We start from the raw sequence: 25814 nt of genomic DNA on the forward strand, positions 1-25814 counted from the left end.
ATATAAGATATTTTATACTATAATTACCTATATAGTGGCTTGTCTCATAAGGAGGATCCAGCCATCTAGATGAGGCCCACTAGGGTGGGAGTGACCTTTTTAATTTAAGAAACAAAAACTTAGACACTCTCTAAGTTTTTCACCTAAGGCCCCTTCTTTCCTAAATTTCAAATTGGAATTTTTTCAACTTCTTTGACTTGGTTTTTATGAAAGAAAAGTTTCTAAATCAAATTTTTCAGATTTTTTTATCATTGTTGGCAATGTAGGAAGAAAATTAGGTTGAGCCCACATAAGGAAAAATATTCAACCCATTGGACTCCTATAATCCTATAGATTGTAATCAAGTGCTAACTTTTATTTCATAAAATTAATTAACATTAGATTTTTTTCTAATGTAGGTTTCTTGTAACACCCCAAATTTTGTAACCCAAAAATTATATAAAAATGATTTTTTAAGCAGTTTTATAAAATTGCAGTGAAAATTCAAACGGAACAAAAAATCGATGTGTTACTTCATGGATACATTATTTTACTTCATGGATACATTATTTTTATACATGCGTTAAATTTAAAAATTAAACATCCATAATTAAATAAATATCCATTACATCTCAAATTTAAATAATAATAGTCCATTTAAAATTAAATTATAAATCAAAGTCTTGAGCATTATAGAATGCCTGTAATTCAAAACAATCAAAGGAGTGAAAAAGGCTTGGCTTGATTCCCATTGCAACATCCCGCCATCGCTTGTGAACTTATTTGCTACCTGAAAATAATTAAAATCAATACGGTCAGACAATTAAGTCTCAGTAGGGTAGAAATATTCAAAACACATAAATTAAAATAAGTAGACAGGAATTACTTCGATCTTTCACACATTCAAATAAAACTAAATACATCAGAATTATATGCACAAATCTCTAATATGTCATTTAAGCATACATTCACGAAATCTCTTTCAATCAATCATGCACTTAACTATGAACAATTAAAGATGCATGAACAACTAAAAATGCATGCACTTACCATTGCAGAAGTCGACTGTATGCATGAGTCATTTATTATCTTTAATTAAGTTTTTTTTCTTAGATGATGCATGCCATGCCTATCTAAATGCACATTCAATTAATATTACAGTTCTTATCGATGTGGGTACAAACACATAAAGTAGTCCTAGGTCATGGTCATGGTGCACACGGTATTTCAAACATGATGGCTTTTGTAACGCCTCGAATTTCCAAAACAAAGCTAAGTTACAATTTTCATGAATTTCTTTTTTTTTTTTTGCAGTGGAACTTATAAAAGCTTTTAGCAGTAGAATCAGACGATAATGAGTCGTCAGTTTTAGAAAAATCCGGGCACATTGTAGGTATGTGGCCAAGCAACTCATTGACCACCAAGGTGTTCCATTTTATCGAAAACCACATGTTTATTACAACATCACTGCTTGGAAAAGCAGCATAGGTTCAATAAAAGGAAACAGTACAACTCTGTCTAGAGAAACCCTGGAACTCGATGGCGCCTTGCTCAGCATATCGTCATGCCAGTACAACACCTGAAATCCCCATTAAACGGGGTCAGAACCACTGATGGTCTGGTAAGCAAGCAATCATATGTCCATTCAACTCAAGTATATACGATGACCACTCAGGGTCGCAATCCGTAATAACGACGCTCAAGCCTCGAAGACTTAGCGTATATCGCAAGAGCCTCCTCAGAGCTATGAGTTGAACGTCCACGCAAGTCTTCATGACTTCGCATAAGCCTCTCTAGAGTTGTGAGTTGGAATAACCGCTCAAGTCACTACGACTTAGCCTTGACCTCTTCAGAGTCACGGATGGATGTCTAGCTCAAGCCTTTATGCTTGGCACATCTATATCCTACGAATCTAAGGACAACTATCCGAGCTTCGCTTAATCGTACGAATATCAATGGGATTCTTTCACAATCGGTTCAGTAGTATACCGACCATGACACATTCACAAAGGTTATGCGGGACTGACTCAACAACGTTCATACACGCATACATTCAAAGTATCGTTGTACCTAAGTTAATGCTTTGTTTTGATAATTGCACCAACCTCTGGGCTTAGGGGACTCATATCTGGGCGACAACGCGACGATCTGGGGGTTGATTATTTTATGTATTTTAGATACCCCAGAGGCCTGTTGACCCCATCCCCCTAGTAGGATGGTACAACATACCAGAAAAGATCCTTACTAGGTATTCGAATGCATTCTGCCACTGCAGTAGTTGGGTTCAATCCTTAGATATTTAAAGATAACCACGACCTCCATACCTCTGAGTGACGGAGGCCATCAATGAACTCTATCAGGTTCGGGTGAAATATATGTCACTCAAGGCTGCGTCATCACCATCTTCCTCGGTAAGAAATTCTGAAAGGGGCCTACCGGTCTTACAATTACTTGACGAATATTGCATGCCTATAGGGCAGCCTTTGAGAAGTATGTACCCGACCCCAATCAACCACACGGTTTTCAGCGTGGAACAAAGGTTTTATTCATATGCATGCTTAACACTGCTCTCGGCACATCGGCCTTGACGAGCACTTCACCTCTTTCGGTGGAAACAACACACTCCGGCTCAGCGGCCCTTACGAGTCTAGTTGTCTGATAATTCTCCATGAACATGCACATGACTCGATCTCTACGGATCGGCTACTCGGCGTATTTTTATGCAACGAGCTCAGTACCTTGTCAAGGCGCTACCACTACTTTGGCGGAACGGCTCTTACAAGTATGGTGCCCTTGCAGGTGCCAGGGAGACGAGTCATTCTGACATCGTTCCAACAAACGGCATCGTTGTGCCACTTAACTGGTTCTGGCAACTCTTTTGCCAACCATTCTGTCAGCACCTCCTCTGCTCTACCGGCAGTGGTGTGACGAACCTTTCTACATTGTAGAAGGCGTTCCATGAACTGGGTAGCACTCATGTTACGTTTTTTCTGAGCTATTCTTAGCTCCTTCAGGAATTTCAGAACACTTCCTCTCTTTAACGGAGAAAGCGTGTGTTTTCTTTTATCTATTTCAGCGGCATCTCCTCTCTTTGGTGGGAAATTGCTAAGCTTTAACTCGGGAAATAGATGCGCACCGTTGTGCATACTTTGCATCCATCAAGGTTGCAGGAACCCTGGGCCATAGACAGGCCATACGTAATTGACTTAGTCTTTACGTCAAGAGAATTTTGTCAAAAACCGAAGCATTTCCAATAGGGGCTTCATTCGTCAAGCAGAATCTTGAACGAGGAGCGGTAAGGGGATCGCATTGGCGATTTGGAGTTGATCTCCATTTGAGCGCTCATTTATGCGCCATATATTTAGTATAAGCAGAAGTTTGTGCTTTATACAGCGGCGGCGTAAAGAAATGCATATACTATTGTTCAGGGTGTGTAACTGAACGAAATATTCTACATATATATTTGCAGAAAGCAGGAGCCTTGGTGTCATTCAACACAACGGTGTAAGTAAATGCATAATCGGAAGTGCAGTAATTGGAAATTGCAAAAAGCAGGGAGACTTGGCATCATACGACGCCACGACAAAGGTAAATTATATAGCCTGTGCGATATAGGACGCGTCGGCAGAATCAACAGATATACACCTAGATCTGCATCTAACGATAGTTACGAGGCGAGCGGGTGAACACCGAAGTGTTCTAAAGGACTCAACCAAGAACTAAAGCGAGATATCATTTTGAAGAATGCATATACCGTGTATTTAAATATATATATCCGACAATAGTTACGAGACGAGCGGGTGAACACCGAAGTGTCCAAAAAGGGCTCAATCAAGAACTAAAGCAAGATACTACTTCAGAAAGTATATGCTATATACAAACAATCAAATACTTGAGAGAGATGGATTAATGAAGCGAACTTACTTTAATTCGTGGAAGAAACGACTCTGAAATGCTTTGATGCTTCAAACGAGGCTCGACTTTGAAAAGGATCAACTCTGGACTTGGGACGAAAAAGGACTTGGACTTTGACTTTGAACCAAACCAAGTTCAAGTCAAGTCAACTGGGTTTAGACTTAGGTCAGGTAAGTTCAGACCTAGGTCAGGTGGGTTAGGACCAGGTAAGGCAGGCTCAGACCAGGTCAGGTGGGCTAGGTTAGGTAGGGGAGGTTTTTCTAGAGAGAGAAGCTAGAGAGAGAAGGGGGGTGGTGATTTTTAGAAAGAGAGGGCACCCCTATTTATAGGTTCTGAAACTTGAGCCCCAAGTTTCAGAATTTTCATATTAGTCCTTAGCTTTTTCATAAATTACTTTTGATCTTATCCATCTGACTGTTTGATCTTATCTAGAAGGAATATTCCATAGAATATTCCTTGGAAGGTCCTGGAATATTCTAGAATATTCTAGAATATTTTTTGAGGAATATTTCTGTGGGTCCCACCAATATTTTCGCGGGTCCCGCAAAAAAGTTGAGTTTTCAGCATTTTTTTTCGAAAATTTCTGAGTAGGCCATTATCTTCGTATTGATGTAACTAAGAAAGTTGGCTCGTAGAAATCTTTTAATTTTGATCAGGTAGGAAGTTATGACCTCCAGAGGGTTTGAGCATATATTCGTGAAGATATGAATATCCTAAGTATATTTGGATCATAGGAATCGTTTCGATTCGCTTTACGGTGAAAACACTATTTTTCACTGAAAATGCCTCAAGAATTTATTCAGAGTTGAACTGAAAAATTGCGGGTCTTACATCATTACCCTCTTAAAGGAATTTCGTTCGTGAAATTCAGTTAAGAGTACTAAGCGAATAGCTTAGGATACTTATCCCGCATATTGGATTCGGGCTCTCAAGTGCAGTCATCAACTCTGTGATGCTGCCATCTCACTTTAACAAGTGAAATGACCTTCGACCAAAGCACTTGCTCCCGTCGGTCCACGATCTCAACTGGTCTTTCTTCCACAGTCATATCTTTCCGATGTCGATGTCTTCATGTTGGATGACGTGGGAAGGGTCATGAACGTATTTTCTAAGCATTGACACGTGGAATACGTTGTGTATCTGTGTATACTGCGGTGGCAATGCTACTCTGTAGGCAGTGTCTCCTATCCGGCTCAAAACCTCGAAGGGACCAATGAATCTGGGGTTGAGTTTCCCCTTCTTTCTAAAACGAAAAACACTCTTGGTTGGAGAGACTTTGACGAAGACCTTGCCTCCAACCGCAAAAGTGAGTTCCCTACGTCGTTGATCGACGTAGCTTTTTTGTCGACTCTGAGCAGTCAGTAGCTTCTTTCTGATCATGTGGACCTACTCAGTGTAATGTTGCAAGACAATGGGCGAGTCCAAGGTTCACTCACCCACTTCGTCCCAATGGATTGGTGATCGGCAGGGTTGTTCATACAGGACTTCATATGGTGTCATCCCAATACTAGCGTGGTGGCTATTATTATAAGAAAATTCAACCAACGCTAGATGGGAATCTCAATCACCTTTTCATTCCAGCATACAGGCCCTCAACATATCTTCGAGAGTTTGTATGGTCCGTTCAGATTGCCCATCTGTTTGGGGATGGAATGTTGTACTGAACTTGAGTTTTGTCCCCAGGGCTCTCTGTAAATGCTCCCAGAAGTGGGAGGTGAACTTCGGGTCACGATCAGATATGATCGTGGTCGGCACTCCGTGGAGTCTGACGATTTCCTGAACATAGATTTATGTCAACCTTTTTGTTGAATATCTGGTGTTGATTGGCAGAAAGTGATCATACTTGGTGAGTCTGTCCACAATCACCCATATGAAATCGTGTTGTCTCTTGGATCGAGGCAATCCAACGATGAAATTCATCGTAATGCCTTCCCATTTCCATTCTGGAATCCCGATCCGTTGCATCTTTCCGCCAGGTCGTTGGTGTTCGATCTTAACTTGTTGGCAAATCAAACACTTCGAGACAAACGTAGCCACGTCCCTTTTCATTCCCCTCCACAAGTACTTTCTCTGCAAGTCTCTGAACATTTTGGTACCTCTAGGGTGGATAGTGTACTTGCTACTATGAGCTTCCTGGAGTACTTCTTCTCTTAGCTCAGAGTTATTTGGAATCCAGATCTTTTCTTCCATCCATATTCGTCCATTTTCTTTTAGATGGAAAAAGGTATCATCTTTTTCAGCTCGAGCCTTTAGCTCCACGTACTAGGGATCTCTCAATTGTTCGACTACGATCTGATCAATGATTTCAGGCTGTATTATCAGGCTTGACAATCGTATTCTGCCTGTATCAGCCAGGAATGGCTTCCAGTTGACGAAATCCTCCATCAACTTCCATTGTCTGGTTAGGCTGGCCAGAGTGCCAACAGTCTTGCGACTAAGGGCATCTGCTACAACATTCGCCTTTCCAGGGTGATAGGAAAGTGTGAATTCATAGTCCTTGAGGAATTCCAGCCATCGTCGTTGCCAGATATTAAGTTCTTTTTGAGAAAAGAGGTATTTTAAGCTTTTATTGTCCGACATGACCTCAAATTTCTCTCCATAAAGGTAGTGTCGTCAGATTTTAAGTGCGAACACTACCGCGGCAAGCTCAACATCGTGGGTTGGATAGTTTTTCTCATGAATTCTCAACTGACGGGATGCATAGGCACTTTGCCATGCTGCATCAATACGCAACCCAGACCTGTTCCTGAGGCATCGGTATAAGCAACGAAGCCTCCCTGACCAGAAGGTAAGGTAAGGACAGGGGCAGTGGTATGCCTCTATTTGAGAACCTCAAAGCACTCCTTACACTGGTCAGTCCATTCGAACTTGACTGCCTTTTTCAACAATTTTATCATCGGTACGACGATTCGGGAGAAGTCTTGTATGAACTTCCGATAATATCCGTCAAGTCCAAGGAAGTTGTGGACCTCAGTGATATTTTCTGGCTGCTTCCAGTTTATCACGGCTTCGACCTTCGCAGGATCTACTGTGATTCCATCTTTTGAGATTACATGACCAAGGAACATCACTTTGTCTAGCCAGAATTCACAGTTTGAAAACTTGGCATATAGTTGATTATCTTGAAGGGTTTTCAAGACGATTCTCAAGTGCTCCTTGTGTTGTTCCTCATTCTCTTAATACACGAGAATGTCATCGATGAAGACGATGACAAAAGTGTCTAAGTATGGCTTGAACACTTGGTTCATCAGGTCCATAAAGACAGCATGCGCATTAGTAAGTCCGAAGGGCATTACTACGAACTCATAATGGTCATATCTCGTTCTAAAGGCAGTCTTAAGTATATCCTCTTCCTTAACTTTGAGTTGATGGTACCCTGACCTGAGGTCGATCTTGGAGAACACTCTCGTTGTTCTGAGCTGATCGAATAAGTCCTCAATTCGAGGCAACGGATACTTATTTTTAACGGTTGTCTGGTTAAGCATCTGATAATCGATGCATAACTGAAGGGATCCATCCTTCTTCTTTACAAACAGCATCGGGGCTCCCCATGGTGACATACTTGGTCGGATGAACCCTTGTTTCATCAGTTTCTCCAACTGACACTTCAACTCACTGAGTTTAGCTGGCGCCATACGATAAGGGGCTTTGGATATTGGTGCAGTCCCAGGTAAGGATTGAATTCCAAATTCAACCTCACAAAGTGGTGGAAGTCCTGGCAATTCCTCATGAAACACTTCGAAAAACTCCCGAACCACTTCCAAACTCTCAAGGGATGGGATATTTGAGCCCTCAGCTGAAAGGCTAAGTAGGAAGGCTACACAACCCTTCCTAAGGTATTTTTGTACCTTAAGAGCTGATATAAGTCGCTTTTGTAGAACTGGCTTGGATATCCGGTATTCTATCTTAGGCATTCCCGGTCGTGATAGAATCACCCTGCCCTCTCGGCATAAGATCCTGGCATGGTTCTGGGCTAACCAATTCATTCTCAGAATGACATCGTACTGTACCATATCGATTAGAATGGCATCAGTAGGCAAGTGTTGCCCAGCTATCTCTATATCCAAATTCTTGATGCAATGGATACATTTGGTGCGTGAACCCAACGGGTTGTATACTCCGATCATTTTATCCACCGGTTGCACCGAGGCGTGGAGTTGTTCGGTGAAATCATCGGAGATAAAGGTATGAGTAGCACCACAATCAAACAAGACGTAAGCTGCATGTCCATTAACAGGTACGGTGCCTTCAATGAGGTCACCAGTTTCAACTTGTTCAGTCGTTACAGCGTATACACGACCTGCAGCAGGCCTTTGTTCTACTCTAAGTGGAGGTCGTTGGACTTACATTCGTTGTGGTATTTGTTGAGAGGGTCCGGCAGATCCGGCATTCCTCCTTTGCTCATCTGCAAGCTTCTTTCTGCACTGCCTTGCAATGTGGTTTACTTTGCCACGGTAGAAGCAACCACCTGTGTCACGTGGACATGGTCCTCTTGCGTGATTCACATGGCATTTTGGGCAGTTTGGGTTGGACTGCAGATTGTTTGGAGCCATGTTCTGCCTTGGCCTCACGACCTGTTGAGTAACATTCCCACCTTGGAACCTTTTCTTTTGAAAGGGTTGTTGTGAACCCTGACCACTTGGGAACGTTCTCTTCTTGTTTCCACCATCAACTACGGGCCTCTTTGCTATGATCACTTTTGATCGCTCTCAATCCACTTGTATTTTTGAAGCTGCTGCCACAGTAGTTTGAAAAGTTTGGGGCATGCTGGTGATAACCCGTGACCTTAGCCCTTCTCGCAGTCCGTTGATGTACTTGTCGGCACTTTTTGGTCGGTCTCAAATAACCGGGAGCAGTACCGCTCAAGGTTTTGAAATTTGATGGTATAGTCAATCAGACTCATGCCACCCTGCTCTAATTCCAGAAACTCCATTTTCTTCTTGTTTCTGGAGTGTAACGGGAAGTAATTATCCATGAAAGCTCTCCGAAAGTCAGTCCAAGAAATGACTTCAACTTCCGAGAACTGGATAATCTTAGTGGTATCCTACCACATCCGTGCGTTGTCTTTCAGCCTGTACGTGCCAAAGTTAGTCTTCTTTTCTTCTGGTACTCCCAGTACCAGGAAGGCATGTTCTGTCTCTTTGACCTACCTCTCTGTCAGTTCAGGATCGGCTCTACCGGCGAAGATTGGCGGATCGAGCTTAAGGAATTTTTCATAGGTTATTCCCCCAAGGTTCTCGTTTCGAGATACGACTGGTTCTGGTTTTGTTTCACAGATGGCAGTAACCAGATTGTTGAGCGTTTCCAGCAGGAATCCTTGAGTATGGGACTCCTCGCTCGGCATGGTTCTCCTCGTCGTAGGAGCCATTTATCTATCACATACAAGCAACATGTTTTAGTTTCTCAATGTATATACTTAAGCAAAGCTTTATTTACTTAATATACATCATATTTACACAAGCATCGCCTTAAACAAAATGTCATGCCGCACTGGCAGACGTTAGGCGTTGAGAAACTATATACATGAGTCTATTGACTCCAAAACATTACCAGTCTCTCCTAAGAACTGGATTTATTTCTTGACCCAAACAACCCGAAGTATCATTTGCTTCTACATTGCTTTGGTGCAGGCAGAACTAGTTTTGGCTTGGGCGGCACTTCCGCACTCTCAAGCGAATCTTGTGGGTAGATCAGTGATGTCGGTCCACTTGCCCATTCAGTATCATTATGACTCAGGGAGTCCGAGATCATAACGGGATAATAGGAGTTGTATCCCTCTCCTTGGACATTCAGGCTCGGCGTTTGTGAAGTCGCTCTGTTCCCCCATATAATAGCACTATGATTCGAGGAATCCGAAATCATAATGGGATTATGAAAGGAGTTTTTGCATCCCTCATCCCGACTGTGCAAGCTAGGCGTACATGATGCTTGTTGATAGCCTTGCGATTGACTGAATCCCTCAAGAAAGTTCAAGTCAAATTCTACCAGAGATGGTAGTTCATCTGAAGTTGCTGGGGTACGGCTACTCCCCCTACTGGAGTAATGTGGTCTACTAACACGCGAGGTCTCGTCCTTAAGACCAAGCGATCCCCACTGACCCATATCAGTGGTATGTTTCATTTGGCATTCGTTGGCGGAATGCCCCTTTTCGCCACAAAACTGGTAATCTTGTACCTCATATGGGCACACCCACTCATCGTGCATGATCCCGCAACGATAGCAGTAGCCTCGTGAGTCGTGAGTTGCCATCTATACAAATATGCACCCAGATTAGAACAAGAAGTATAAATATACTTACAGTGCGATATCGTGAACAAGACGGATCTCGAACCAAGTTCCTCAGACTCTTGCTCTGATACCAATTTTGTAATGCGTCGGATTTCCAAAAACAAAGCTAAGTTACAATTTTCATGAATTTCTTTTTTTTTCTTTGCAGCGGCACTTATAAAAGCTTTTAGCAGTGGAATCAGATGATAATGAGTCGTCAGTTTGAGAAAACTCCGGGCACGTTGCAGGTATGTGGTTAAGCAACTCATTGACCACCAAGGTGTTCCATTTTATCGAAAACCACATGTTTATTACAACATCACTGCTTGGAAAAGCAGCATAGGTTCAATAAAAGGAAGCATTACAACTCTGTCTAGAGAAACCCTGGACCTCGATGCTGTCTTGCTCCGCATATCGCCACGCCGGTACAACACCTGAAATCCCCATTAAACGGGATCAGAACCACTGATGGTTTGGTAAGCAAGCAATCATACGTCCATTCAACTCAAGTATATACGATGACCACTCAGGGTCGCAATCCGTAATAACGACGCTCAAGCCTCCAAGACTTAGCGTATATCGCAAGAGCCTCCTCAGAGCTATGAGTTGAACGTGCACGCAAGTCTTCATGACTTCGCATAAGCCTCTCTAGGGTTGTGAGTAGGAATAACTGCTCAAGTCTCTACGACTTAGCCTTGACCTCTTCAGAGTCACGGATAGATGTCTAGCTCAAGCCTTTATGCTTGGCACATCTGTATCCTACGAATCTAAGGACAACTCTCCGAGCTTCGCTTAGTCGTACGAATATCAATGAGGTTCTTTCCCAATCGGTCCAGTAGTATACCGACCATGACACCTTCACAAAGGTTATGCAGGACTGACTCAACAACGTCCATACATGCATACATTCAAAGTATCATTGTACTTAAGCTAATGCTTTGTTTCGATAATTGCACCTCCCTCTGAGCTTAGGAGACTCATATCTGGGCGACAACGCGACGATCTGGGGGTTGATTATTTTATGTATTTTAGATACCCCAGAGGCCTGTTGACCCCATCCCCCTAGTAGGACGGTACAACATACCAGAAGAGATCCTTACTAGGTATTCGAATGCATTCTGCCACTGCAGTAGTTGGGTTCAATCCTTAGATATTTAAGGATAACCATGACCTCCATACCTCTGAGTGACGGAGGCCATCAATGAACTCTATCAGGTTCGGGTGAAATATATGTCACTCAAGGCTACGCCATCACCGTCTTCCTCGGTGAGAAATTCTGAAAGGGGCCTACCGGTCTTACAATTACTTGACGAACATTGCATGCCTATAGGGCAGCCTTTGAGAAGTATGTACCCGACCTCAATCAACCACACGGCTTTCACCGTGGAACAAAGGTTTTATTCATATGCATGCTTAACACTGCTCTCGGCACATCGGCATTGACGAGCACTTCACCTCTTTCGGTGGAAACAACACACTCCGGCTCAGCGGCCCTTACAAGTCTGGTTGTCTGATAATTCTCAATGAGCATGCACATGACTCGATCGATACGGATCGGCTACTCGACGTATTTTTATGCAACGAGCTCAGTACCTTGTCAAGGCGCTACCACTACTTTGGCGCAACGACTCTTACAAGTATGGCGTTGTTGCAGGTGTCAGGGAGACGAGTCATTCTGACATCGTTCCAACAAACGGCATTGTTGTGCCACTTAACTGGTTCTGGCAGCTCCTTTGCCAACCATTCTGTCAACACCTCCTCTGCTCTACCGGCAGTGGTGTGACGAACCTTTCTACATTGTAGAAGGCGTTCCATGAACTGGGTAGCACTCATGTTACGTTCTTTCTGAGCTATTCTTAGCTCCTTCAGGATTTTCAGCAGCACTTCCTCTCTTTAACGGAGAAAGCGTGTGTTTTCTTTTATCCATTTCAGCGGCATCTCCCCTCTTTAGTGGGAAATCGCTAAGCTTTAACTTGGGAAATGGATCTGCACTGTTGTGCATACTTTGCATCCATCAAGGTTGCAGGAACCCTGGGTCATAGCCAGGCCATACGTAATTGACTTAGTCTTTACGTCAAGAGCATTTTGCCAAAAACCGAAGCCTTTCCAATAGGGGCTTCATTCGTCAAGCAAAATCTTGAACGAGGAGCGGTAAGGGGATCGCATTGGCGATTTGGAGTTGATCTCTATTTGAACGCTCATTTACGCGTCATATATTTAGTATAAGCAGAAGCATGTGCTTTATACAGCGACGGCGTAAAGAAATGCATATACTATTGTTCAGGGTGTGTAATTGAACGAAATATTCTACATATATATTTGCAGAAAGCAGGAGCCTTGGTGTCATTCAACATGACGGTGTAAGTAAATGCATAATCGGAAGTGCAGTAATTGGAAATTGTAGAAAGCAGGGAGACTTGGCATCATACGACGCCACGACAAAGGTAAATTACATAGCCTGTGCGATATAGGACGCGTCGGCAGAATCAACAGATATACACCTAGATCTGCATCTAACGATAGTTACGAGGCGAGCGGGTGAACACCGAAGTGTTCTAAAGGACTCAACCAAGAACTAAAGCGAGATATCATTTTGAAGAATGCATATACCGTGTATTTAAATATATATATCCGACAATAGTTACGAGACGAGCGGGTGAACACCGAAGTGTCCAAAAAGGGCTCAATTAAGAACTAAAGCAAGATACTACTTCAGAAAGTATATGCTATATACAAACAATCAAATACTTGAGAGAGATGGATTAATGAAGCGAACTTACTTTAATTCGTGGAAGAAACGACTCCGAAATGCTTCGATGCTTCAAACGAGGCTCGACTTTGAAAAGGATCAACTCTGGACTTGGGACGAAAAAGGACTTGGACTTTGACTTTGAACCAAACCAAGTTCAAGTCAAGTCAACTGGGTTTGGACTTAGGTCAGGTAAGTTCAGACCTAGGTCAGGTGGGTTAGGACCAGGTAAGGCAGGCTCAGGCTAAGTCAGGCAGGCTCAAACTAGGTCAGGTGGGCTAGGTTAGGTAGGGGAGGTTTTTCTAGAGAGAGAAGCTAGAGAGAGAAGGGGGTGGCGATTTTTAGAGAGAGAGGGCACCCCTATTTATAGGTTCTGAAACTTGAGCCCCAAGTTTCAGAATTTTTATATTAGTCCTTAGCTTTTTCAGAAATTACTTTTGATCTTATCCATCTGACTGTTTGATCTTATCCAGAAGGAATATTCCATGGAACATTCCTTGGAAGGTCCTGGAATATTCTAGAATATTCTAGAATATTTTTTGAGGAATATTTTTGTGGGTCCCACCAATATTTTCGCGGGTCCCGCAAAAAAGTTGAGTTTTCGGCATTTTTTCCGAAAATTTCTGAGTTGGCCATTATCTTCGTATTAATGTAACTAAGAAAGTTGGCTCGTAAAAATCTTTTGATTTCGATCAGGTAGGAAGTTATGACCTCCAGAGGGTTTGAGCATATATTCGTGAAGATACGAATATCCTAAGTATATTTGGATCGCTGGAATCGGTTTGATTCGTTTTACGGTGAAAACACTATTTTTCACTGGAAATGCCTCAAGAATTTATTCAGAGTTGAACTTAAAAATTGTGGGTCTTACAGCTTTGGCCTGGTTGGGCATCATTCACCAGTGTTAGGTGAAGTACGTCAAGAGTGAGAGAATTTTCCACACTATCATCTCGATGCATCAGACTTTACTCATGAGATTATGTACCCCACGTTATAGTCTAATATAGAGGGTTCTCTTATCTTCGTGACTGAGGAGAATCAACCTTCTGTGCTCAATTATGATACTCATAAAGTCAAACTAGTATCACTTACCTTCTCCTTATAAGTATTGATCTTTAGTGTTACATGTTTAATCTTTGTAAATTAATTTCTTTTTTATGCAACACTCACATAGGAATCTGATTAAGGGATTCGGCCTCTACAGGGCCCATGGCTGCATATTTTGAAACATACAATTTGGTATCATTGCATATGTCGTTCTTTTATTTCAAACTTAAATATATATACATCATAAAGCATCGAGTTTTTTTACATCTAAATGCATTCAATCATTCACATCACCATCATGTACATGTCAGTCATATAAAAACAGTATGCATGGTTCATTAACATTTGTATTTAATCCATAAGGTAGACTCTTCTGCCTCATTCATTAGCGAGAGGCCATGAAGGCAAGCTACTGCATTAGCACATTATTCAGTTCATGCCTTATAAGTGGCACTTAGTTCCCTACATAAAATTGATTTTTAACAGTTCATAAACTATATAAAGTTCATTTGCAAAAGAACACACAAAATACATAGAATTTACAAGCATACGCTAACCGGGTCTTGGACCGGTTTAAAACTCATAAAAACTTAATCTTATCTGACTGTTACAACGGTTGTAGAAAATTTTTACATCATTGGACAAAGCTGAAATTTTTATAATGATAGAGAATTTTGCCAGCTTTTTTATGCCACAAACAGTTCGTAAAAATTCTTCTGAATGAGGGAGATGTGATCGTTTTAGTGCGTGGCTATACTTTTCTGTTCTGACTATCACTATTGAGTGCTCAATTTGAGGACAAAGCTCAAAATTTCACAAAGCTATAAAATTTTGTTGGTTTTCCAATGCAATAAATCGTTCATAAAAATTCTTTCGAACGAGAAAGATATGAATGATTTATCGGTCAGGTGTTAGGCCAAAAATATATAGTAACGGAAAATATGCATTCGAGTGGACCAAAATAAGCCACCCGAATTCATATTTCCAAAAAAAAATCACATGTTCACATTAAATAAAACCTCAAAACCAATATCACGTTAATTTCTAAACTATCTACCATAGACCAATCTCATTTTCACAGTTGTTAGGTCAGAAAACTGATGTCTCTTCGAACTCTATTTCCTCATAAATGGTTTTGGTATTTTTACAATAAGACACACCACAATGCATATCTTTCCATGACAAAAATAATGAAAAGCATGCTAAGCACCATAGTACATGTATATGAACATTAACTATAATTTCTAACTAAAATTTTACAAGAAATAAGAAAACATTGCATGTATTTCAAGAAATTACATTTTTTATTTCTGACAAAGTCCATATCATGCATGGCCTTATTTTATTTTGTTTTTAAATTTCAGTAATTCAACCATTAGGGGTTGGAATCGATTTCTTTTAGGAGAAATCAGAATCAACCCCCTTAATTAAAAATTCAATTTAAATTTTTATAAAAAATCCCTTTTTAACAATAGCTCGAATCAGGTTCAAAAATCGATTTTTGATAAACACGATTTTTTAGAGGAGTTTTCTTCTGAAAACCCTCTCTAATAAATTTTTTGACAAGCCCAAAGTCAATCCCATGTATCGGGAGTTTGGTATAGGACTTGTTTCTATTACAATCGGAAGAACTCGTGCCTACGAGTTTCAATTTACGTGTAGAGAATAAAAACCCCTTCCTCTTTTGCAAAAATGCTTCCTTTGATTGTAAAAATGAACTTTGTATACAAACCGGTCATCCGCTTCATATGGTGACCACGTCAAGACCAAACTTCACACTCCAAGCACGTGCATAGGGTCACCCTCTCAATTGGACAAGAGAGAAACCAGAAGGTGATGGAAGAAAAGAGAAGAGAAGGAATAGGGAATAAGAGGGAACAAGAGGGAGAAGAAGGCACAAATCCAAGAGAGGCAAATAAAGGGGGTGTGAGCCCCTCTTATGCATTTATGGGGTTTGAGTATTAGGTCAAGGGTTAGGTTAATCTCAGCCCTTGATCTCTCCCATGCTTTTCTTTTCATTCTTCTCAGTCTTTTACCTTCTCTTTCACTACAAGAAAATTGTGGATTAGCGACGACTTATATCCATCGTTAATCTGTCGCTAAACAGTTTAAAAACGGATTAGCGATGGATAGAGGCCATCGCGAATTTTTGCTCGCTAATTAGTGGAAAAACTTATTTGTCGTTAATTCTGTCGCTAATTTGCGACAGATTAGCGACGAACATTATCCGGCGCTATTCTGTCGCTAAATTTTAAAAATAAAAATAAAAATAAAAATAAATGATCCATGTCGAGCGGTATTCCGGCAGCAATAAGCCGGACTTATACTGCACCCGACAGGCATTGCACAGAATGATTGCTCTGCCTCGTCGCCGGACTTGTATCGTCCTCTGTGAACCGGTGCTCTCCGGCATTGCCGTCCTCCGTGAACGGGCGTCGTCGTTCTCCGTGAACCGGCGCCGCCGTCCTCCGTGAACCGTCCTCCGTGAACCATCCTCTGTGAACCGATGCTCTCCGGCGTCACCGTCCTCCATGAACCGGCGTCGTCATCTTCCGTGAACCGGCGTCGCCGTCATCCTCCATGAACCTGCGTCGCCGTCCTCCGTGAACCGGCGTCGTCGTCCTCCGTGAACCGGCGCCGACGTCTTCCAGCGATCGCCGACCGTCCTCCAGCGTCGCCGTCCTCCGTGAACCGGTGCTCTCCGGCGTCGCCGTCCTCCATGAACCGGCGTCATCGTCCGCCATGAACCGGCGTCGCCGTCCTCCACTCTCATGTACATGCTCTCCAACGTGCTCTCTGACGTCGCCTTCCTCCGAAGAAGTCAGTTTAAATCGAGCGCGATCGATTTAAATTTCGAACGGGGAGAGAAGGAAATTTTCGCGCTCGGTTTAAAGCGAAAATTAGCGAGGGATTTAGCGAGGGAATTTTTTCATCGCTAATTAGCGACGGATTAGCGAAAAAAAATCTCTTGCTAAATCCCTCGCTAAAATATTTTTCTTGTATTGAGAATTAGCGACGAAACAATTTTTGTCGTTAATCCGTCGCTAATTAGCGACGGATTAGCTAGAGAAAACTTTCATCGCTATTCCGTCGCTGCTTAGCGACGGATTCATGAAGAAAGTTTTCTCTAGCTAATCTGTCACAAATTTGCGATGAAAAAAATCCGTCGTAAATTTTCGTCGCTAATTAACATTTTTCTTGTAGTGTTTTCTCTCTTTTAATTTCTTTCTTTTTTTTTATTTAGCTTAGGTTTTATAAAGTCCATATATATTTTATAATACATAGGGCACACAATGTTAATGAGGAGGGAATAGGTTGGTCAACCCCCATGGGGTTTCAACCTTTTCATTTCCATGTTTTCAAACTTGCTTGCTTGGCAAGTAAGTTTGACTAGTCCACTTTTTTATTTTTTATTTTTTTCAATGTCACCTTCCACATTCTTCTTGTTGTTCCAGCCTTCCCATCCTAGAAGCACGCTCACCCCCCCCCCCCCCCCCCCCCCCACACACACACACACACTCTTGGGAGGCTTCCCTTGAAATATAGTAAGTTTTGACTTTTAAGTTTCATGTTTGATTTTTGGAAACTTTTAAATACCTGTGATTTTCAAGTTTTAAGATTATTTTTATCTTTTTAAAGTTGAAAAGGATATGCCACATAAGATGGGGCGGCCCACCTATGGACTCCTACAATTTTATTAACTTTGGTTAAATCATATTTTTCATTCCACTTAATTATTTTCTAATCAATTAAATTTGGCATTTTGGATTTCAATTCTTTCAAAACTAGAATTCAGATTTAAGTGAAATAACTCTAAATGAAGTTCAAATTCTTTTCAAATGTATGTGAATGCTTCTAAACTAAAATTTTGGCTACATTCATTATTTATTTTTCTTTTCTAACCAAATTTGGATTCTTTATAAATGACTTTTGAAAAAAAGAATTTCACTAGGGTCGATAAAACCCCTTTGGCATGTGAGTGTATTTCTTGCATTCATTTTTTTTTCTAAGTCTTACATAACCTGTGGTATAACACTTAATACATATCATCATTTTAAATTTATCACATATAAAGAAAATTGTAAAAGTTTATAAAAAAATCTCAAAAAATAGCGGGTATTACATTCCTCTTTTGGGTTTCAAATCTAATTAGGATCCAAACTCATGAGTTAATTATCTGCCATCTTGTGGTTATTATGGAAGCTTGCCTTATCTTCGTGGTTTGGGAGGAGCTACTTTCCGTGCTCAAAACTTAGTTTCACAGTACCTAGAGTTTCGGTTACCTTTTCATTATAAACCTCACTAGAATTAATGTTTGCATAATTACTTTTTTAATTACATTAATTCTATTATTTTTCATGGACACGCATAATGAATCTATCTCTAATATCAGTGTCTTCAATTTGAGCTGCATAACTCAATGCCAGAATTATTTTCATGTCATGCGTGCTACATGCTACATGTAACACATTCACATTTATTTTCATATTCATACATAGGCATTGAAGACCATTCACATCATGCATTTACACAATGTTACATGTCACACACACTTTAATGCATACCATACTTCAGATTAAAAGCGAATATTCAATTGACATTCAAAACAATGCATGAGCATAAGGGTTCCATAGTAAGCATAACATAATCAGTTTTCGATAAAACATGTGCACTGTCTACTTAACTTTTAAATGCCACTTTGACTACATGGATATAGATTTCTCTAAAAAATATTTTTTAATAAAACAAATATTTGGACATTAGTTTCCACTTCTGTTTTTGTTGTATGAAAACTGAATGTTGATGGAACTAGAAGTATGTTTTTAATAACAAAATTTAGAAAGAGTCACTTTTGAATGGAAAACAAACTGTTGGAAAACTTTTGGGCAATAAAGACTCGGCTTCCTTAGTAGGATTGGAATCTAATTAATTGGATTATGTAAAGCAAATAGGACCCTATTAATAATTTGATTCAGATATAACATGCTGTTGCGTCCAAATCCGTTGGATTACCCAACCTGATTATACATAGATATATAATCAGATTCAAATACGGTATTATTGTTTTCCTACCCGAATCTGATTCCAACTATGATTAAGCTAGATCCAATAAGATTGAATTCAGTAAAGCTTATATTTGACCAGAATCTGAACCATTTACATCTCTACCATTCGATGAAAGTTTTTTTTTAATTGGGCAGACCCAATCCCAATGGGGACTGGTCCGACCCATTTTACTTCATTTTTGGGTCTGACATCTGAAACAGGACTGACCCAGTTCTCGTAGGGCCAGGTCTGGTCCATTTCAGTAATACAGTCCCATGACCTATAATCAAAAGAGTATTGTTGTTTGTGTTTTGGTACAGGTCTGATCTGCAAACGGATCAGACCCAAAACAACCATTTTTTCTGTTTAATATATTTTCTTTTTTTTTGTCTGCAACTGACGTCAGATGATGGACAGACCCAGTCCCAAATAGGGATGGGTCTGGTCCACTTAGTGACTCGATTCTGGTCTGATCCGTAAATGGATCAGACCCATGAACCGATGTATGTATAATATATTATATATATATATATATATATATATATATATATATATATATATATATATATATATATATATATATATATATATAGTGTAGCTCATATCAAGACACGACGTTTCCACACAACATGCTTCTTATTCCAAGAAATGGATAGAAAAAAAACAACAAACAGGGACATACAACAACAACTTAAACAAACAACACGCTAAGTTTTGAGAGGAACGCAAGATATCCACCAAAAGGACCTTTCAGTTAAAGACAAAAAGTTTAAGACATTAAACCCATGACTGTTCGATACTACTTAGTGATTTTAGCTCCTAGTTGTATTGGTATGAGATTTTTTTTTTCGTACTTAGAACAAGATTAACTAATAACGATCCGACCCTTATCGGTATTTAGTACAGGTCTAATCTACAAATGGATCAGACCCACGATAAATATATATATATATATATATATATATATATATATATATATATATAGAGAGAGAGAGAGAGAGAGAGAGAGAGAGAGAGAGACTGATCAGTCCTAGCGTTAGTGATTGAAAGTCTCCTACACAGCATCCAGCATTGATCCATAAATAGATCAGTGCTATCCAGATCGGATCGGTCCACATAGTAAAAAAAAAAATATAAAACCACTAGCACTTCAATGATCAGCCCTGGAATGACCAAGGACTAATCCAGTGCCAATTTAGATACATATGCAGCAGTGACGGAGCCAGGGGTGGGCATGGGTGGGCGGTCGCCCACCCCAGAATGAGAAACCGAGGCAAGGGGGGTGGGCATGGGTGAGCCAAGCATTTCTTCAATTCCTTGTTTACCACGACATCCTAGACTTGATTCTCGTCCTCATTATAATTTACAATGACAATCTTCTCATTTGCATAAACCAACATTGAGAAAGGTCAATATCTTAAGAAAGGCTTTGTGTGTGCTCGCAGGTGCACACACGTGTTCTCACTTGTCAGTCACCATTCACCCATATTGCTATCAGCAACATTCTTAGTTGAAAAATAGTCACTCTTTTCAAAAGATCCTGTAAAAATTTTGGCAAAGAAAATTTAAAGACAAATACCTTTTGTCTAGCTAGCTGAAGTACTATGCATCAACATCACAAAACATTTTTTAAAAATTAAGTAAAAACCACACACAAAATAGATACATGATACAAACTACTAAATATGCAATTTGGGTACAAAGAGGATATTTCCTATACTACTTTCACAAATCTGACGGCACATATGTGTTCCACATAGCACATTTGCTAGGAACCAACACATTCCAGACAAAAAAATATAACATTTGAGACTTAAATATTAATGAAAGTTCTAGGCCATTTATTTTCAAACCCTAAAAAAAACTTGCTCGCATGTTATAATTATACGATCCAAGAGCCGATTTCTAAAAAATCAAGCATGGGTGCCCCCCCCACCCGAATTAGAAACCTTGGCATGGGTGCCTGCCCCCCTTGCCTCTGCGAGCCCTTCCTGACAGGGGGCTTTGCCCCACTGTCCCTCGATTGTCGACAGGGGCTCTGCTTTCCCTGCCTCCTTTGATTGCCGGCCCTGTCCCTCGAATAAATGGATAGTCTTTCAAGACCCATAGTATTGTCCTGAGACCCGAAGTCTGCCCACCCAACGAAAAACTTCTGGCTCCGCCACTGATATGCAGGACCGATATGGGTATGGATCAATCCATGCATCGGTTTAATTATTTCTCCACTGATTCAATGCATTGTGGGTCTGAACCAATATGGATTCCGTCATTAATTGGGATGACATTCGGGTTCAGGTCTATATGCATCTGAAGTATACTCATGCATACAAATCCAGACTACAAGTATCGGGTTAGAACCCCTTACCTTGACTGCATCAAAACTGAAAACCACAATGTGCGGGCTGGTTCTCTTGCTTCGTAGATGCTTCCGGCTGTGAAGTTGTTTTCTATTGGTGGACCTATAGTGGAGCCATTATGTATTGGTGATGGAATGGAGTGTTTGATTGTCTCCTATGCAGCCTACAGTAACGATAAGGCAGCCTACAGTAACGATAAGTTATTGTTCACTGGGGGGGGGGGGCTTTAAACGCATGCATGAGATCAAGCCTTTAGAGGAAGACTGTTGCCATTATTTCAGCGAGAATTCAGCAGGGTCGCGAGTTGATGTTGTCTCCAACAACAAAAGGTTGTACCAGTTGGTTTCAGCTGCAATAAAAGGACGTGGGAATTCTACCTGTCAGATTTCTTTTGTCCAATTTTAGGATTGAGTATCTCTTGTAAGGGCACCGTTTTGGCCATGGGCTACATTCTTCTAATGTTAAGCAAGTTTGATTCATTGTATTGGAAGGATAATTGGATACCCACAATGGGGTGATCGATGGTAAATTTTAATCATTCATATTAATAGAATCTGGGAAACCCTCAGCATCTTCTTATGAAACAAATAAAATAAATAAAGATAACTATTTTAATTAATTGTCTTACAACTATAGATGATTACTCTACCTATATTATTTAGGATTTTTTTCATTTTTAGATAATTAATTTGTTTTATTTCTCATTTACTTAGTTTATCATTCCCTCATTTTATTACAATTTGCTCTCTTTCTCAGTCTCTGGTCATGTTTAGAGAGTCGGCAACTATTTCAAATAATTGCTTTACTTATATCATTTAGGGTTTTATCTCCCACCTAAACTTAGTATACAACCCACCTTATCACTCATCTCCTCAATCATCTTCCACAACTAGGTAAGCTCATATACCATTATTTCATGTTCCATATGAATTTTGGTGGATTTCATAATGGATAATCCTGAACTGTTAATTGTGTTTCACTTTTTTAAAGAGATTGAGTTACTGCATATGGATTACACTATCCAAAAGAAGCTTGACTCTTAATTATAAATGTCTCCTGTTACATGATGAATGATGCTGTCTCTCCATGCTCCCATTGATTATAGTTTAAAGGTTAACAGGCGATCAATAGAAGACTTCTAAATTCATGAAAGGAATGATTTATTTTGTACATGATAAATGATCCAAGTCATAACGCATATATGGTGTGCTTTAATTTCTCAGTTCATTTATTTTCATTCTTTTCGGTGCAAAACCTTATGTATGGTTCGTATATCTAACTCCCACTAGTTCATATAAAGGCTAGCATTTCCCACCCCAGGCAGGAGGAATGCATGACGCATAGCTACTTCCATATGACAGCCAATCATCGAAAAATTGCACAGGATTCATGTTCTTTGTTGGTGTAAGACCGTATCCTGACCTTCCACCAAGCAACATAGGCAAACCACACACAAATAAAAAGCCTCTCTCTCATGCAGAAACTTGCAGCCAATAAGAAACCGTCAAACATAGCCATCAAAATCCAAATCTGGGATAAGAAAAGAGAATTTTGGCACAACAAAGAAAACCTCAGATAGTGTCAAAAATGATATCTAACAGATGATTACATTTTGCAAAATATCTCCTCAACCTCTTCCGTACTGCAGAAAAACCAACTGGCACAGCATCGCTCTGGATGAGATTCACAAGATCAATTTTCAATCTTTCTGATGCTGACCTGGGAAATAACATAGCAGAAAAAATAAAAACAGCATATTATGGCAAACCAAAAGAGGGATCGTCAATTTTAAAAACCATAAAAAATAAGTGATTTAATGCCATAAAAAAATCAATGCAAAAAAAACGGTGTGAAAGAAGTGCTTAATGGGTTAGGATGTGTACCAGTGATGTACATCTCAAACCAGGTATCAATGCTGTGAAATATTTCAAAGAACATAATACAAAGTGGGGAAGACACCAGCGGCTATATGCCTTACTACTGCAAGCAAATACAAATGCATAAGAGCTGAACATTGCTACAATGATTGCTGAGGGCTACTTTCTAAAGATGCACTGAAAAATGAGAAGGAAAACAAGGCATAAGGTTAGCTAACCTCAGCATCAAGTCATTGTTTCCCCAACATGAATGATTTTATGCGTTCAAGTAGGTGTGCCTTCAATGCTTGTGGAATTTGTGAATTAAAGGTTGCTTTAGCATCAGATATCAAGAGTGGCCTGAAAACAAAGTGAGGAAGTATATGTTAGATATATGAATCTGATAAGCCATTGATGACTCTTACCATAACAAAAATTATGAGATCATCTCATATTGTAAATTCATAAATTGTTATCTAGAAAGATACAAAGTTAGGCACTTTTCTTCCAAAGCCATTGCAGAAATAGCAGAACATCACCAAAAAGAAAAGTTGTTTTAATCTTTAAATGACAAAGAAAAAGGGAAGAAAAACACAAAAAAATCAGGTTATTTAAAGTTTAAACAAAGAAATACACAACTTTCTGCAGATATTTTCGCTAAAAATCTGATTACTTCAAATTCTCCTTAGAAATTGCTTTCTGATAGTTAGCAATAGTAATATTGGTGAACATGAAAACCCAGTATGTGTTGTACCTGAAACCAAGTATCCACGTGCCTTAGACCTAGCATGGCATGTTGTGAGATAGAAGAATATCAAAATATGCTTACTCTTCATTTTACTTACCCTCCGATATTCTTCAGTGCTCGACGTGATCTCACAAAAATTCCCATTATCTTTTTGTTCTCTCCATTGACACAAAAAATCCATTGGAGATCAAGAAGATGCAAAATGATTGCAGACGCATGTATGAATTTTATATTCTTAGATATTTTAACCACTTGGCTTTTCATACAGTAAACTTCCAACTTCCAATTTTATTATCAATCTTTTTCTTTTACTTCCAAGGTTCCATCAGATCACCTACCTACAGCCTTATGTCACTTTAAAGGACCAAAAGGTAGCAATGAGATAGTCTATGTAACCGGGACACGGCACACGGGTACTGGTACCTGGACACGGCAAATACCGTGTTCTATATTATATTATATTATATATTTTCAATATATAATATATATTTTAGATATATAATATATATTTTCAGTATATATTTTAGATATATAATATATATTTTTTAGTACATATTTAGTCATGTCCCCATACCCACTTTTTTTGGAATTGCCGTGTCGTACCTCTGTACCCGTACCCGCACCTGTACCCGTACCTGTACCCAGGTGACATAGGACATACCACTCATCAAAACTTTACCAGCAGACAGACATTTCCATAGGTTGAGATTTGCATGTAGAAGAATGCAACTAAGTCAAGTGGTGAGATAATATAGCTTGAAGGAAATAGGGGCAGGCAGACCAAAGACTTGGAGAAGACAAGAGGCATGAAAAACTACAGATTGATTAAAGCCTTAGCTTTAACTAGAGATGAACATAGGATAAGAATCATCAAGTTGATCCTGTGTGCCTGCCAGGCAGGCCTTGATAATGAAGATAGTGATGATGGCAGTGCATAAGAAATGAAAGAAATATTGAGGTTCCCCAAATCCAGCCTTGTTAGAGAGTTTGCAACTTTTTTTGTCTCCAAAGACTACAAAGTCATCATCACAGTCAGGAAGTCCAGTTCACTCTGTAGCTTGCTCAGCATGCTTTGATGGCCTATTAGATCGTAAATATCCAGCTGAGAATTGTAATGAAACTAGGAAAAGAAGTGCACACACAAATCCACTATGGGATAATGCACATAAGCCACTAGGGGCTAGAACAAGCACTAAGAGCACATACAAGCCACTAATGGGCTTAGCACTCAACATAAAAAAATATAATTTTATTAATCAATAATGCTCAAGAGAAACATGCTAACACAATGGGGGAGCTCCCATTTAAATAGCCAAAAATAAGAGAGAAGAGGCTAGACCAGCTAGCCGTTGGACTAGCCCAAAAGCAATAAAAAAGGGACCAAAAATAATAATAAAAATAAAAATGTATGAAACTGACCCTAATGGGCAGGACCTATTAAATTATGTAAAAGAATCAAAATGCCCCTAGAGGTTATTCCAAAAGGAGAAATAGCAAATAACAAATAACATACATATATATTATATATGTACATATATGAACTATATATATAGCACCCCCCTCAAACTGATGGTAAAATAATTGAAAGTTTGTTAAGGAGGAAAGAAAAACAATGCATTGGAAAAGTTTTGGTGAAGAAGTCCGCAATTTGATACTCAGATGTAACATAAGGGAGTTCAATAGTGCCCTTGAAGAACTTCTCCCGAATATAGTGGCAATCCAACTCTATATGCTTTGTCCATTCATGAAAGGTGTGATAGGCTGTGCAGCTAGTGTTCTTGATGTTGCAACACATCTTCGATGGAATGGAGATGGTGACACCCATATCTTTTAATAGACTTCTTAGCCAA

General features: G+C 39.9%; 1 protein-coding gene across 3 annotated transcripts in view; it reads right to left on the bottom strand.

The window, feature by feature from the left end:
• Nucleotides 1-722: 722 nt before the first annotated feature.
• LOC149822191 (ubiquitin carboxyl-terminal hydrolase 25-like) overlaps nt 723-25814 on the bottom strand; it is a 167050-nt gene continuing 141958 nt past the window's right edge. The window contains exons 8-10 of one of the 3 annotated variants that reach the window (XR_016425999.1): nt 23456-23576; nt 23244-23337; nt 22943-23079 (exon numbers count right to left, since the gene is read on the bottom strand). Coding sequence is in view for 1 of the 3 variants with exons in the window: in XM_089980907.1 (XP_089837033.1) it covers nt 759-769; nt 22970-23079 (121 nt within the window). In the remaining 2 variants the exon portion in view is untranslated. Of the gene's footprint in view, nt 770-22942; nt 23080-23243; nt 23341-23455; nt 23577-25814 lie in introns of those variants that run through there. The other 2 variants (XR_016425998.1, XM_089980907.1) reach the window with 2 other exon arrangements.

The sequence above is a fragment of the Nuphar pumila genome, chromosome 11 (genome assembly GCF_984573655.1).
Source record: "Nuphar pumila chromosome 11, dmNupPumi1.hap1.1, whole genome shotgun sequence".
NCBI classification, from domain to species: domain Eukaryota; kingdom Viridiplantae; phylum Streptophyta; class Magnoliopsida; order Nymphaeales; family Nymphaeaceae; genus Nuphar; species Nuphar pumila.